The following is a 13,643-nucleotide window of genomic DNA, read 5'->3' on the forward strand; positions in this document are numbered from 1 at the left end:
TGGTATCAGTTGATATTTTGTATCCTTTTTATATTTACTCAGGGTCTGTTTTTGATAACCATGTATGTTGATGCTCTGAGATATTCTAGCGTGACAAAAAAAAAGACAAAAACAAAAGCAAGCTGAACAGAGGCAAAAACGTTTTTGCAGCACTGTTTCCTTTTTGATAATTTCAAATTGCAGCCCATTTATACCGGGCCAACTGACTTGCTTAAAAGATGATTGAAGCAGCTTGGTCAAACCATTATAACTATAAATTTTCTACTTATTGTAGGTATTATTCATTAGTCTTAAAGCTAAAATTCCCTAAGACAAAAAAACCCCAACAAAAATGACAAAGAAATAGCTAAGGTGCAAAATAATCTGATGGATTTACACAACAAGATTTAACACTATAACACTATTGTGTGTGTGGGAATATTAGACAATTCCCACACAGACACACACAAAAAAAAATCTTCGGAAGATTTATAGAAGCACTTATCAAAAAAACTTTTCCAAATTTTTGTAAAGAACAACCAAAATGAGTCTCATGTGTGATGGACGAGTTTAGAATGACAAGTCTCAAATTTAAACCAATGATCTCATTTGTTTTCCAGCTCTAGGCTCCTGCAGAGCACAGGGAAAAGAACAAGCGGTGACATGTCCGCAGTGTAATGGAAACGTGGCTTTTTTTTATTATCACTGTTGAAAGGCATACATTACAGTGCAAACCATTCTTTGGCAAAAGTACAATACAGCTGTCACGATGGTTTCTAGTACGTCCTCGTTGACCGCTGGGTGCTGGGACAGTGTGTAGGTAAAGCATGTCCAGTCTTGCAGGGCAGTGCATTCCATCGACGCCTGGAAGTTTTTCAAAGGGGAAAAATAAAAACGACCAAAATGAGCCAGATATAATACAATGCAGACTGGTGAAGGAGTGCTTTGGCCCCCTTGCCAAAAACATGCATTTAGTCTGTTGCTGCAGAAACAAAAACTGTAAACATATAAAAATGTGCAAGCATATGATACCAGTGTGACTGAAGCCACCAAGTCATCTGAAACCATTAAAATACTGGTGAGTACTATTTGTTCTCAGTGACAGATGCTTGCTTCAAATAGAACCAATATGAAGAGGCACCTGGAAGTACAACACAATCAGACAATGCAAGCCAGTGCATGATGAATGATGAGTGGTATTTTTATATGTACAGTACATACGTAAGGTCCAATCATGAAATGTGCCCCTCCCCCATCATCACCCTCACTCCTCCTCTCATATGGCTTCTATTACAGTGGAATGAGGGTCAGAGGGCTGGAGGAAGAGAGAGTCTGCACTCTACGAAGTGACGTCAGTTCAGACTCCAATCTTCAATATGGCAAGAAAACAAGAGCGGGGTCAGCATTCCATACACTGAAATCTGTCCTTGGAGAAAAATGAGAGAGAGAGAGAAAAAAAACTAAAAGAAAGGAGGAGTTGAAGTTAAAGACTAAAGAATGTATGCAAGCACGTCCTTGTAAAAACTGGCGCACCAGAGAAACAGACAGAGCTGTGTAATTATGAATAAAGACTGAATGTGTAAGAAAATAAAACCATAAGCAGCTGAAAAGTGAATACTGCCACGGTAAACTTAGCAGTACCAAAGGCTGCATCCAGATTTTTTGCAACATCCATACATAGTTTCATATATGCTAATTACATAATGTAAGGAATTCTGCAATACTATTTTTGGCTTTAGAAGTTGAGGAAAAGACATTGAGAGGAAGTTCACAACTTTACAGATGTACAAGCATATATATTGGTTCGGTGCTTCCCAGAAGCACAGAAACAGGTGCATCTCAAAGAATTAGAATACTACTCATAAGCTAAAAAATTTCTATTCCTCAATTAAAAAGAATAGAATACTGTTTGAACTTTATCTTTAATAACATAAAGATACCTAATTTTTAAATTGCAATCAGTAATACTTTTATAACGAATTTATATCAGTAATGATTTCTTGGTTAATGTCAAGTTGTCATAACATAGACATTTTGAATAATGTCAACTTTTAACTATTAAGTGTCATCATTTACCGAATGACGCTTTATGACAACAGTCATAAATATTCATGAAGGCTTATTCATGTTCATGACAAGTGTTCTGTCATGTTTATGAAAGTGTCATGACAGTCTTATTCACCCCCTTCAAATAAAGTGTTACCAAACTTTGTCACTCTTTGAAAAAACCCTGGCTTCACAATCATTGTGAAGATGGTTGACCTGACAGGTGTCAGTACACACTCACAAAGATGATTAGCGACAAAAAGGCCATTGCTAAACAAGCTGGATGTTCGTAAAGGCTGTTATCCAATAATATTTTTTTGAACATTGGCTGGAAGAAAAACATATGATAGGAAAAGATGCATAAACTGACAGTAATGTATTCCTTGTTCTAAGCCACTCCAGAACCAGTAACAAAGTCAAAAGCTCGTGATCATGATATCAATGTCATTGATTAGCCTGCTGACTCATCTGATTTAAACCTCATAGAGATCCATATGACATTCTCAAGCAGAAGATGAGAGACACCAGATCTAAAAATGCAAACAATTTGAAGGCCACTCTGAAAGCAACCTGAGCTTCCTAAACACCTCGGTAGAACCACAGATCGATCTCCTCCATATCACACCACATCGATAATAACTCATGCAAACTGAGTCCCGGTGCATATACACTGAACATCAAAATCAGGTAAGATTCGATTTTTTCCGAGGAACAGAATTATGGGTTTTTATTACCCCAGGATCATAAAAATGATCAGAGATAAAAAGCTTCCCTACTGATATGAATTTACTCTTTGATGCTAATCTAATTTATTGAGACAGACCCGTAGAGTCGAAGAGGACAGTGCTGCAGGAGTTGCATTGGGTTTCCTCCATAGATGAGTGCCTCCCTGCACCACCTCACCTGAGGCCCAGGAGAGACGAAAAAGCCATCCCACGAACAGAAGAGTAGGTATCAGTAGACATGTTTCTTTTGCATTACAAACATTTTCGCAGGGCTTCACATTATTTTCACATGTAAGCATTTACATAGAAAAAAAACGGGTAAAAAGCAACAATATAAAGCACCCGACAATTATTCAATAAAAGTCCTTGAATAAAATAATCCACTCAAGTCTGATGCATCAATAAAAGACATATTGCGTGTATATAGGTGGCTTTGTATACAAACGATAATACTTTAAGGTTCATATTTAGAGATTATCTTGGAGTAAAAACAGGGAAATAGCACCAGTTTTTCGGTATTGCTAACCTGAGAAAGACATTTTTGAGACAACTGCCGCCTTTCCATCCACTTCCCTTTCCTGCTTTGTCAACGGCAACTGGTCTTGCATTTTCCCATTGAGAGCAAACAGCACCTCAGTGCCCGAGGACAGCTTTTTGTCCATCCTGTTTATATAATCCATTAATCTATTCACTGCTACAGAAGTAAACCCATGGAGTGCCTGTTGAGTTATTGCTGAACAATTTCAAACTGAACGCCGGGGCAAATAGGAAAACAAGAAAAAAAACAAAAATTGCTCCCCTGATTTAAAAAAAACAAAAAACACTGAGAGGCTGTTGAGTTTGTCGAGGTCAACCGTGGCTATGAGTCAGTCCCATCTCCTCTTTTGATTTGTCTGATTTCCTGTGGGTTCCAGACACTAGATTGTCAGGGTGTGAGGTTGTTGGGGAGGGTCCTGAAAGTTACTTGTGGTGGGTGTCAGCTTTTTGCCTCTTGTTGTCATCGTCCTCCTGGAGGCACACTGGGCAGCAGGCACCTTTTAGCTTGATGGGCTGTTTGCACTCTGCAGTTGGACACGACTCGATGAAGCAGGTCACCTGGGCATCCTGAGTGGAGGGGATAGTAATGAAATAGTAATAAATGTTAAAAAAATAAATAAAAATCAGAAAAATCATTGCAATCAAATGTTTGCACATCACCTGATAAGTACATAGAGTCCAGTTTGTTATCAGTATAAAGCCAGCTGAGGTTAAGAGTCAGTTAATAGTGCACATCACTCTGACCATACCATCGTCATGGTTACGTTAAGGTAGTGGCAGCATCATGCTGTGGAGGAATCACTCAGAGTTGGTGGGAAGATGAATTACGCTCAACCCTGGAGGAGATTTCAGACTGGGTGGAGGTTCATCTTCCAAGTAGGACTATAATGCCGTGATCTTTTTCAATTCTCTGATTATTTTTGGTCCTGTCATGCACGGTGCTCCATATTTACATTCTTATTTGTATTTCATCTTTAGCTTTTCTTTTGCAACCTTCTATTCTCCATTTTGCTTCCCTTTAGGTTTGCTTATAGTAGTCATTTTCCCTCAGCTTCCTCCACATGTTCCCCTCATAGTCCCATCTGCGTTCACACGACCAATCAACATCGCAGGCATTCAAGCCTCTCACTTTCTGGAGTTGGACCCTCTTTAACCATCAAACAAGACAAAAAAAAACCTGAAACAAACAACAAGAGCTACAATCGTATGGTTTAGATGAGAGCATACCCATGTGACGGAATGGGACAGTCAAAGTAGAAACCTGAATACAGTTGAAAATTTAAGGCATGACTTGTAAATGTATGCTCATAGACCATCTAATTAGACTGACCTTCAACTGCAAAGAATGGGTAAACATCTCAGTCCCTACATGGGGAAAGCTGGTAGAGACATGCTCCAAAAGACTTAAAGCTGTAATCAAAGCAAAGGTTGTTTTTTTTTGAGTATTGACTCGGCTCGACTTTTAAGATCTCCATTTGTAAACAAGAAGACTTACTGGTGTGTTCGTCAGCTGTGTAATGCAAAAATGAACTGAAAAGACGAAACTATAAAGAGATCAGTAGCAGTAAGATTTATCATGAGGGAGGCGCATTAGAGGTGTGTGAAGTTACGGTTAGCTGGAAACAGACAAGGAATGAAAGACAGAAACGTGGCAAGAAACTGTGGACCGGTGGCAGGAAAGTGCAAGAGGCAGAAGGTGCTTTAAAAATAGAATAGACATCCCATCATCTGTGAGAAACACAGAAACAGTGTAACGAGATCTGGTGTGGGGTGTGTTCTGCCTACTGCACATCAGTGTGCACCTACTCTGCATTCGCACGTCGAGCATGAGTCCTTTCGCCAGCGCTCTCCATCTGTCCGCTCGCGCCCCTCGCCGTCTGCGCAGGTGGACTTGTGTAGACGAGCTTCCAGTTTTTTAATCTGCAAAAACCCGAGAGACAGCTGCAATTTACCAATGTGAGAATTTTTTGCGGGACAAAAATGAAAGTAGTAAATCAAAACCTGCAACTAATGGATAAAACGCTCTCGTGCATCAGAACAGATTTTCTTTGCAGACGGCAAAAGTGAACAAATGTCTGCTGCAGGAAAATCCATGATCCCTTTCTGCTGTGCATTCCAGGAAATGCAATGTATGTAATAGCCAATTCAGTTCTGAATACGCAGGCATATTGTTTTCATGTGTAACTTTTTAATAATCCCATGGGGAAGTAATAAAAGAAAGAGTTTCTTTCTCTTGGAGGTTTCAGAGGTTTAAAATGAGGCAAAATGCAACGCAAACATGACATCGGCAGTTAAAAATCTGACAGATTTATAAACCAGTGATGACTGAGCTATTACTGGAGAATACTTGGTAAAGTTAGAAGAAGTCAGTCTAAAACCTTATTTGTTACCATACTTGTCCCAGATAAAGGCTCAAAGTTGAGGCTGTCTTGTGACATCTGTTTGGAATTAGAGTCCACATCCTCATCACTCCATTTTAGTTCAGGCATTATTGAAGTCATTTTTCATGTTAGTTTCTTTTTTTGCTTTTATTAGCAGGGCAGGGAAGACAAACATTTCAGGTAATATTAATTGTGATTTTCATGTAAGATTCTTTTATGTTCTCATTAAAGACAGCAACATCTTACATAAAGAGTGCAAACCAATAAGTCAGGAAGAAAAGCTCTATGTGTTCATATCTGATTTTCGTAAGCAAAAAGCTGTTGAGCTCTTGTTGGATTTTCTGCATTAAGGAGGCTTGTTGCATTTGTTGCCAGACTGATAGCTCAAATAGTGTCAGTGTGTGTCCAAACGCACCTGTTTCCTTAAGCTTGTGATGGTCTTCTGCATGTCTGAGACAAACTCCTGGAAGTCACCAGCTGAAGGTTCACTGCTCAACTTGGAGCTCAAAGTGACATTTGAAAGACTGTTTTGAGTTTCTTCCAGAGGGCTGGAAAGACGATTGTAAACACATTAAAAAGTCATAAGCTCACATAGGTTATACATATCAGTGATATTCTGGCTATGATTGAAAAATATTCAATGAAGAAGATTCAGTGTTTGCTACCTTGTATCTTGGATGCTGCTGTCAGGTTTCTCCTCCTGGTAGCTGTGCTCAGCTGATCTCCGTCCCCTGAAGTGGTATGACAGGGCATTGAACTGACCCTTGGTTCTGCAGTCTGATGGAGAACAGGTTCAACCAGCAATCAGAAGCTGAACAGACAAGTCCAGTTTTTCGATTCTATTTATGCACCAATATGCAATGCATTATAAATAATATAATCCTCATTGGCCCCCAAAAACATTTCCAAACCAAACACCCTGAAGGCGTCTGATACACTAAAATCTTTGTAAAAAAATGTCCTACGTCTGAGGTTTTCAAGCTTCATGTTAAAAAGTCCAAATCTGATCTCCAGATAACATCAAAGTTATACAACTTGCAGTGAGTAAATACCTTTAATTAAGTCTTCTTACAGTTTACAAGCTAAAGAAATGATGGATCCGTTTTTAGAAATTGTTTGTGTTCTTATTAAGGTGTTAACAGTTTCACAGTGAAGTTTATTTAACACTCAATTTTTTTCATAATGACCTTCAATAACTAAGCTTTGAAGCTACAATTATGAATTGCTAGCATTGAAGGAGCGGCTTTGGGTGTCTCCAGTGGCTCTCTTTTAAAGTAAATTGTAAAAGTTAAACTGAGACAAAGATTATGCCCAGAAAACCTCAGATTTCTAAGGTCTTATCCACAAATTACAAGTTTGAAACGGTTTATGCTTTTGAACCTCGAATTGAGTGATTCCATCTGTGTTTTATACATTGCAGAAATCAAAGTGTCCTAAAAAAATAAAGCATGAATGAACTTGCCATTTGGTTCTTGTTGCTACATAAAATTTATTTTTCCAGCACAAACAATTACTGAAAAAGCTTAAATTGAAAGAATCCTGTTGGACTTCAATAGCATTGCTATAACATGTCACAACAATCTGTGTGCTCTACTTAAGCGTGGATTTCAAAAGTCTGTGAGAATTACAAAGCTTTATTGACTGCATCCTGCAGTCAGCGTCCATAATATATTTTACGGTACATGCCAGCACGGAGTAAATCTGGCCGTTTTTACCAGGATTGATTGGCTTTTTTTTTTTTTTGAAACGTAATCAAAGAAACAGCGTAAAATTGGTTTTGCTGGTCTTACCTTCACAGCAGTCCTGCCACATCCGCAAGTCGATCTGAGGAACATCATCACAGCTTCCGTATCCGTGGGGCAGGTCGGCCACTGCGAACACGTCCCGCTGCACCCGGGTGATGTTGTCTCCATTGTCACACACGACTCGAGCTAAGGACGCTTGCTTAAGTTGTGTCAGCTGTGCAGGAGCGAAGACACCTGGGTTTTCATACCAGAACCTAATCGAGACCCAAAGACATGATGCGGGACACGACGAAAGTGATGAAGAAAAATCTGGTCATATTTGTATATATCTGGTGATGTGTGGATGATACTTCCTTACCGGTCTCCATCTCGGACACGCTTGAATTGCGTTGCGAGCAGACACATGAGGGTGGGACCCAATCTACTGCCAGGGACCAGATCTTCAGCCATCAGGGCTGGGAACAAGTCAATGTTGAGAGGCGTACCGTATAGCCTGTCATACAAGGAAAGGTGCCAGTGAAAAAAAAAAAAAAACTGAAGCCACTCTCACCACATAATTAGGACATTTCTGTGGATTCTGAGTTTAAAGGAATGTTTAAAATCAACTTAGATACTTAGAAAGTGCATCCTCACACATCATAAGACAAAACTATGGATGCAGAGAAATCTGATGTTGTTAAATTGAAATACTCAAGATTATTATGCTTGACTGGCTCTGACCATTGAAAGGCTGCTCAGCAACTCAATATTTTATCTTGTACTAAGAAACTGCATTCAGTAAATGCACAATTTATAAGTGGTGAGTGAAGACAACTCAGTTAACTGCTTGCACTGTTTATTTGTAAATTGTTACTATAGACCCTAAAGATAGTGTAAGTTGTGAGCTTTGTATTCATTTTTTTTCAAACATTAGTGAAATTATGTTTACCGGAGAGCTTTGCATCATTAGCTGCTCTTTCACACATATTAACAATGTCATCTCTGGTCCCAGTATAGATATTATGTGGCTCTGGTAGATATCATAATTATACCAAAAGATTATTTTTGAAAAAAATATTTCGTTTTGTTTGCCAATTCATAATATTTCTGAGTTAAAAATATAATTAATACAAACTTAACAAGTAGAAGAAGGGGGGAAAAACAACAACTTAAAAATAGTCATAATTTTTATTTTTTTTTGTAATGCTGGAACCTAGCTTCATTTTGCGATAGATTCCTAAACAAAAGCCAAACCATGTTCCTGCCACTCAGAACCTCTCAGTCAATAAATATTCCAAATATAACATAACATAGAATAGACAACAATCATAAGCAGCAGTTAGTTCACAGTTACCTTCGCAGTTTTTCTCTGACATCAGGGTTTTTGATTTCATTCTTCAGGTCATCAAACGTCTGAGCTGAGGTCAGGTTACAAAAGGTCCTGTAGTCATTGTATGGTGGTATGCCATGATCCCTTCCTCTCTGAACATTCATGGCAGCCAGATCCAGTGCCACAGCATGAGCCATGGAAAATAACTTCTCCGTCAGCTCAGTGTTCAGCAGTTGGGAGGAAACGCGCATCTTTCCAGCAACACCAAACAGTCCGCGAAGGAGCGGGTCGATGCCTCCCTCATTTACGATGCGGAAAGGTGAGAAGAAGGCCCGGTGCAGTGAGATGTGACCCTGGGTGATAGGTTCAAAGTGCTCATTTAACCTGTAGAGTATTGGGTTGATGAGGGTGTGTCCAAAGCGGAAAGCTGCTGTGGCGAACGAATTGAAGATGCCAGCGTTAACATTGGGGTCGTAACCGGCGTACGGCCCTAAAATCCTCATGCCTGCTTCACCGAGTATCTATAGGGAAGGAAAACAAACAAAAAACTTATTATCTTGTCAGTGTCATCTGACTGGTTACCAAGAAAATATGGAGATATCCATAAATGTGATGAAAATGTCAAAATAAAAGCTTAAGGTCAGAGCAGTTACCTTTGGTAACCAGTGATTGTAGGTGATGTGTTGCATCTGGGCCCCCACTATTTTTCTGGTCTCGTGGTAGATGGTGTCGCCGTCCCAGTGGGGATTCAGTCTCAGCAGTTCTGTAGCGATGCGGTTGTGCTCCCTGAACCACACAGTGTGCATAGAAGTCAAGGCAAGTTGTTCATTAGCACGGTGATCTCCAGCCAAGAAGCAAGGGATTGGACTCTCGTTCTCATCCCTCATGCACTCAGTAGGCGGTCCTGTGGCAAATGGAAGAAGTGCCTTCCCTGTCCGTTGTATGATGCCTTGACGAAGAAGCCCCCTGTGGCTGGCCATGTCGCGAATCTGCTCAGATTCATGTCGTGAGCTGCCATAGACATTGGAGGCGTCAATGTAGGAGGTGATCTGGTTGATCTGTTCTCTCGGATAAACGCTGTTCATGAGCAGAGACGTCATCCCGCTACCGCACACTGGGCTGGAACGGACAAAGAACATGCAGCGAGCGCCGCTTCGCAGTTGCCGCTGGTCATTGGGTGGGAACTGGATTGGAAAGCACGGCGGGTCATTTGTGCAGACCTGAGCACACAGCTGGCCATCAGAAAACCGAGCCTGACTCAGGGCCACTACTGTGGAGTCCAAGTCGTGGTCCAGGAACTGACCCCACTGCATCAGCATGTGAGTGTAGCGACTATCAGGAGTGATGGTCTCTGTTTCGATCATTGTGGTGGACACCAGCCTAGGCAGGGGCAGTCGGTAACCGTTATGAACCCTGTCTATGGTTCCTCTGGGCAGGTTGAAGCCATTGTCGTAGACTGGCTTCAGGAGACGTTCAAACGCAGTGAGCGAGGCACCCCACATGGGGTGTTGCAGGTTGTTGCAGGTCCCATCGTGGCTGCGGTACTTCTGGTGGAAGCAAATGTCTGAGCAGTTGTTGTTGCGGCGATGGGCTGTGCAGCCAGAGAGATTAGCAATCATCTCCAGAAACCGGGGTGATACTAGATCGTTGTAGCGAAATGCTGCAAAAACACAAAAATAAATTCACTAAGAAGAGAGGCTAAATGCAACCAAGCTCTGGGTGAGAGTTCCTTCATATATGATGTTCCTGGGCATTGTCTGTGTACTATGTGCACTTTTGTAAAAGAAAGATAGGAGAAACTGTATTGCTGATCTATAGGATGAGATCAAAGTAAAGTAAAGGAAAAATACTGATTTGTTTCTGCTGAAATCATTGCATTCATTTAGTCTGGAGTCATCATCTTACACTTACAGCATTTAAAATGCATCTCGTACCATTACCATTTCCATAATGAGCTATTACCTCTATTCTTTTCTGAAAGAAAATAATGTATATCTGCTTGTCCATGAAATGTATTACAAAAAAACCCCAAGATAATAAATTTGATACATGCTTTGTTTTCACTGCATTTCGCCTTTGACTCTGTTCTCTAAAATGTATTCCTCTCTTAGCTGGTTGGTTTTGTTCCCAGGCACACAACGCTGCTCCAGTTTTCCTTCACACTAACTAGAGAAGAGCAACAAAAATGTAGATATTTATGTGGTAAATAGTCAGTTACCGCCCTGCTCCGCCCAAGTCTACCCACACACACACGCCTACACACAGTCCTAATTAAATGTGCAACGCATCGTGTTAAACTTTGTCCAGTGCTCTGCAGCGATTACAGTTTTAAGTGTTTCACAGCATGTCAAGAGGCCAATAAACCAGTTTAAAGGCTACTTGTCAACTGCTCCACAGTTACGACACTCTCTCAGGTTAAACTACAGGGGGAAACGGCAGACAGACCGAAAGCTGTGACAGAGTCGACTGTTGCTCACAACAACAAAAAGTCACAGAGTCACAGTCAGGGGAGATGAGAAAATTGGGCTTAATACAAAATGAGACTGGATGGAAATGTCTTACTTACCAAACACACAACTTCACTGCTTTGCAAAAGTTTGTATAGCTCTTGAATTCTTCTACGTTAAGTCACGTCGCAACACAAAACTTTATTGTGTTTTATGTCACTGACAACACAAGTAGGGCAAAGTGGAAGGATATACATGCATTTCAAATAATTTTTTACAAAGACAGTACTCTCTCCAGCATATAGAAACAACTTTTATGAAGTAGTGGTGAAGTTTGCAATCAGCCTTACCGGTACCGTTGGTGTCCACCATGAGACCCTGGTTGACGTGGTTTTGGATGAGAAGGAGAGTCTGCTCAAAGATCTCCCCGGCACGGGCCTGCTCCACCGTGTAGGGATCACGTGGATATCGGAAAAGAGCGAGCAGCTCTCCTGGAGTACGAGGCTGACTGGAGAGATGAGGGGCATGAAGATTGTTGGGAAGGCAGGAGATGAGAAGCATATGTTAAAATAACAAACAAAACAGATCAGGAAACGTATCTTCTCCTCAAACTTTTGAGGTATCAGAAGAAGACAGAGCTTGCTCTAGTTTCTCCTTTGAAGCGTTTCAACAAGAGGAATCCAAACAGAACCTTGCATGCACATGTGAGTCGCTTCACACAGCTTATGAAAAGCCAGTCATTGAGTTTCTGCAGTTTCCACTCACTCAAAAGTGGATACTGGCGTTTTTCTCAAATCTTTTGGAGCTCTTTTAGATCAATCCATCTTCCAAAAAACTCTGATTAACTTCCCTGACCTTTCCTAAAGAAAAGCATCCCGAAAGCATAATGTCATGTGCATGCATTATGGGTTATGATACTATTCCACCACACATATAATAAAGCACTTTCTTCCACACTATTTGCTGTGTCACTACATGGCATTGTTGCAAACAGAAAATGGGAGTTATGGTTTTATTTCAACAATAAACTTTATTTACTACTTCCTCAAGACCAGATTTGTGGATTGCTCAACTTGTAGCTTTTCTGTCAACAAATCCTTCTAGCTGAGCTGTGGATCTCTGCAGCTCCTCCATAGTGTGTGCTCTCAACTGGGGAGATCTTGGGACGATGGCGGCCCAAGATGGCGGCCCTAAAGTACCTTTGTATAGCAACAATTCCAAAACAGATACTCCTCACATCCTCCACTTGTGTCGCGGTGCAGCAAATGATGTTTATTCTGTACTCAGAACACCCAGGTATACATATAAGCATTGCCCTTCTGTCTGTATTTTTTCAGTCATGTTGTTTAAATTCTAAAACATGGGTCAATTATTTGATGACTGAATAAATAAATAAATACAAAAAATATATCAATGGTTTAAGTTTTTGGGTAGCAGTGCGCACCACTGTTAAAATAACCAGGATCTGTCTTGTGTTTTCCAGCAGCCTATGTTGTTGAGTCAGACGAAGAAGCAGCACTCGCTCCGAATTCCCGCAGGAATTCCTCTTTGTTTCTAGACGACTGACTCAGCCGAGGAGAAAGCTGCATCCTATTCTGTGATTGCGATTTAACAAAGCTGGAAATCCCCCCTCATCGCAACAGCAGCTATGGCTGTGCTGTGTAGCGGTGTGAATTTATCATTTTCATGTGTGTATGTTTGCGTGCGCGCGCCTGGGTGGGCAGGAGTGTACGTGTGAGCATGCCAAGAAAAGCACAACTGCTAACCACATCATTCAACAGGATGGAAACTTCTAAAAGGTGACCTGAGGTCATCTCCATTGCTCACAGTGACAAACTTCCAAGCCTTTGTTATCACCTTTTGACTCTAATAAGAGCTTCACACAGATAGGAGGGAAAACGAATAAGAGACAAGTTCAAGTAGGACAAAGAAAAGCAATGAAACAGAAATTTATTTCTAGACAAATATGCTTGGTGGAGGCATTTGAAAGGTGAAAAACGTGATTCCTCATCCACGAAGCAACATTTAAGTCATCTGGATGACTTGGGTTTAGTTTTACATGCTCAGTTTTTATGCGAAAAAGTCAAGTGCCAACATGAACTGGGGCAAACTTTTACTTTACACCCCACAATCATGTCGGTCTGCATCATCTGAAATATTGAGACATGTGGTTTTATTTAACTATTTACATATACTCCAACTCCTTACAGTGCAGCTGTTTTAGAAAATATTGTTTTGCTTGATTTACTACCTTAATATGTCACTATGATAACCTATAAAGCTTGGAGTTTTGAGGATCTGAAAACATTTGACACATTTTTTTAGCCCAACGTCAATTAGCTTAGGCTAACATCTCTGACAGCCATGGTTTTGGGGCCTCAAGATGATTCATGAATCAGGCCACAGTTACAAGTCTTGATATTAATTTCAATCCCTTTGAAGCAACATAAAACATCTTTGAGTATACCTGTGGC

General features: G+C 40.6%; 1 protein-coding gene across 2 annotated transcripts in view; it reads right to left on the reverse strand.

Moving 5' to 3' along the window:
* Positions 1 to 652: 652 nt before the first annotated feature.
* The window catches only part of pxdn (peroxidasin), a 46,478-nt gene continuing 33,487 nt past the window's right edge, over positions 653 to 13,643 (reverse strand). For both annotated transcript variants that reach the window (XM_081603100.1, XM_081603099.1), the window contains 9 exons: positions 11,520 to 11,677; positions 9,376 to 10,382; positions 8,747 to 9,243; positions 7,772 to 7,906; positions 7,459 to 7,667; positions 6,334 to 6,445; positions 6,084 to 6,216; positions 5,094 to 5,207; positions 653 to 3,854 (listed from right to left, as the gene is read on the reverse strand). In XM_081603100.1, coding sequence (XP_081459226.1) covers positions 3,711 to 3,854; positions 5,094 to 5,207; positions 6,084 to 6,216; positions 6,334 to 6,445; positions 7,459 to 7,667; positions 7,772 to 7,906; positions 8,747 to 9,243; positions 9,376 to 10,382; positions 11,520 to 11,677 — 2,509 coding nt within the window. In that variant the 3' untranslated portion in view covers positions 653 to 3,710. The remainder of the gene's footprint in view (positions 3,855 to 5,093; positions 5,208 to 6,083; positions 6,217 to 6,333; positions 6,446 to 7,458; positions 7,668 to 7,771; positions 7,907 to 8,746; positions 9,244 to 9,375; positions 10,383 to 11,519; positions 11,678 to 13,643) is intronic.

This window comes from Poecilia reticulata, chromosome 22, assembly GCF_904066995.2.
Source record: "Poecilia reticulata chromosome 22, P_reticulata-male-v2, whole genome shotgun sequence".
In the NCBI taxonomy this organism is placed as follows: Eukaryota; Metazoa; Chordata; class Actinopteri; order Cyprinodontiformes; family Poeciliidae; genus Poecilia; species Poecilia reticulata.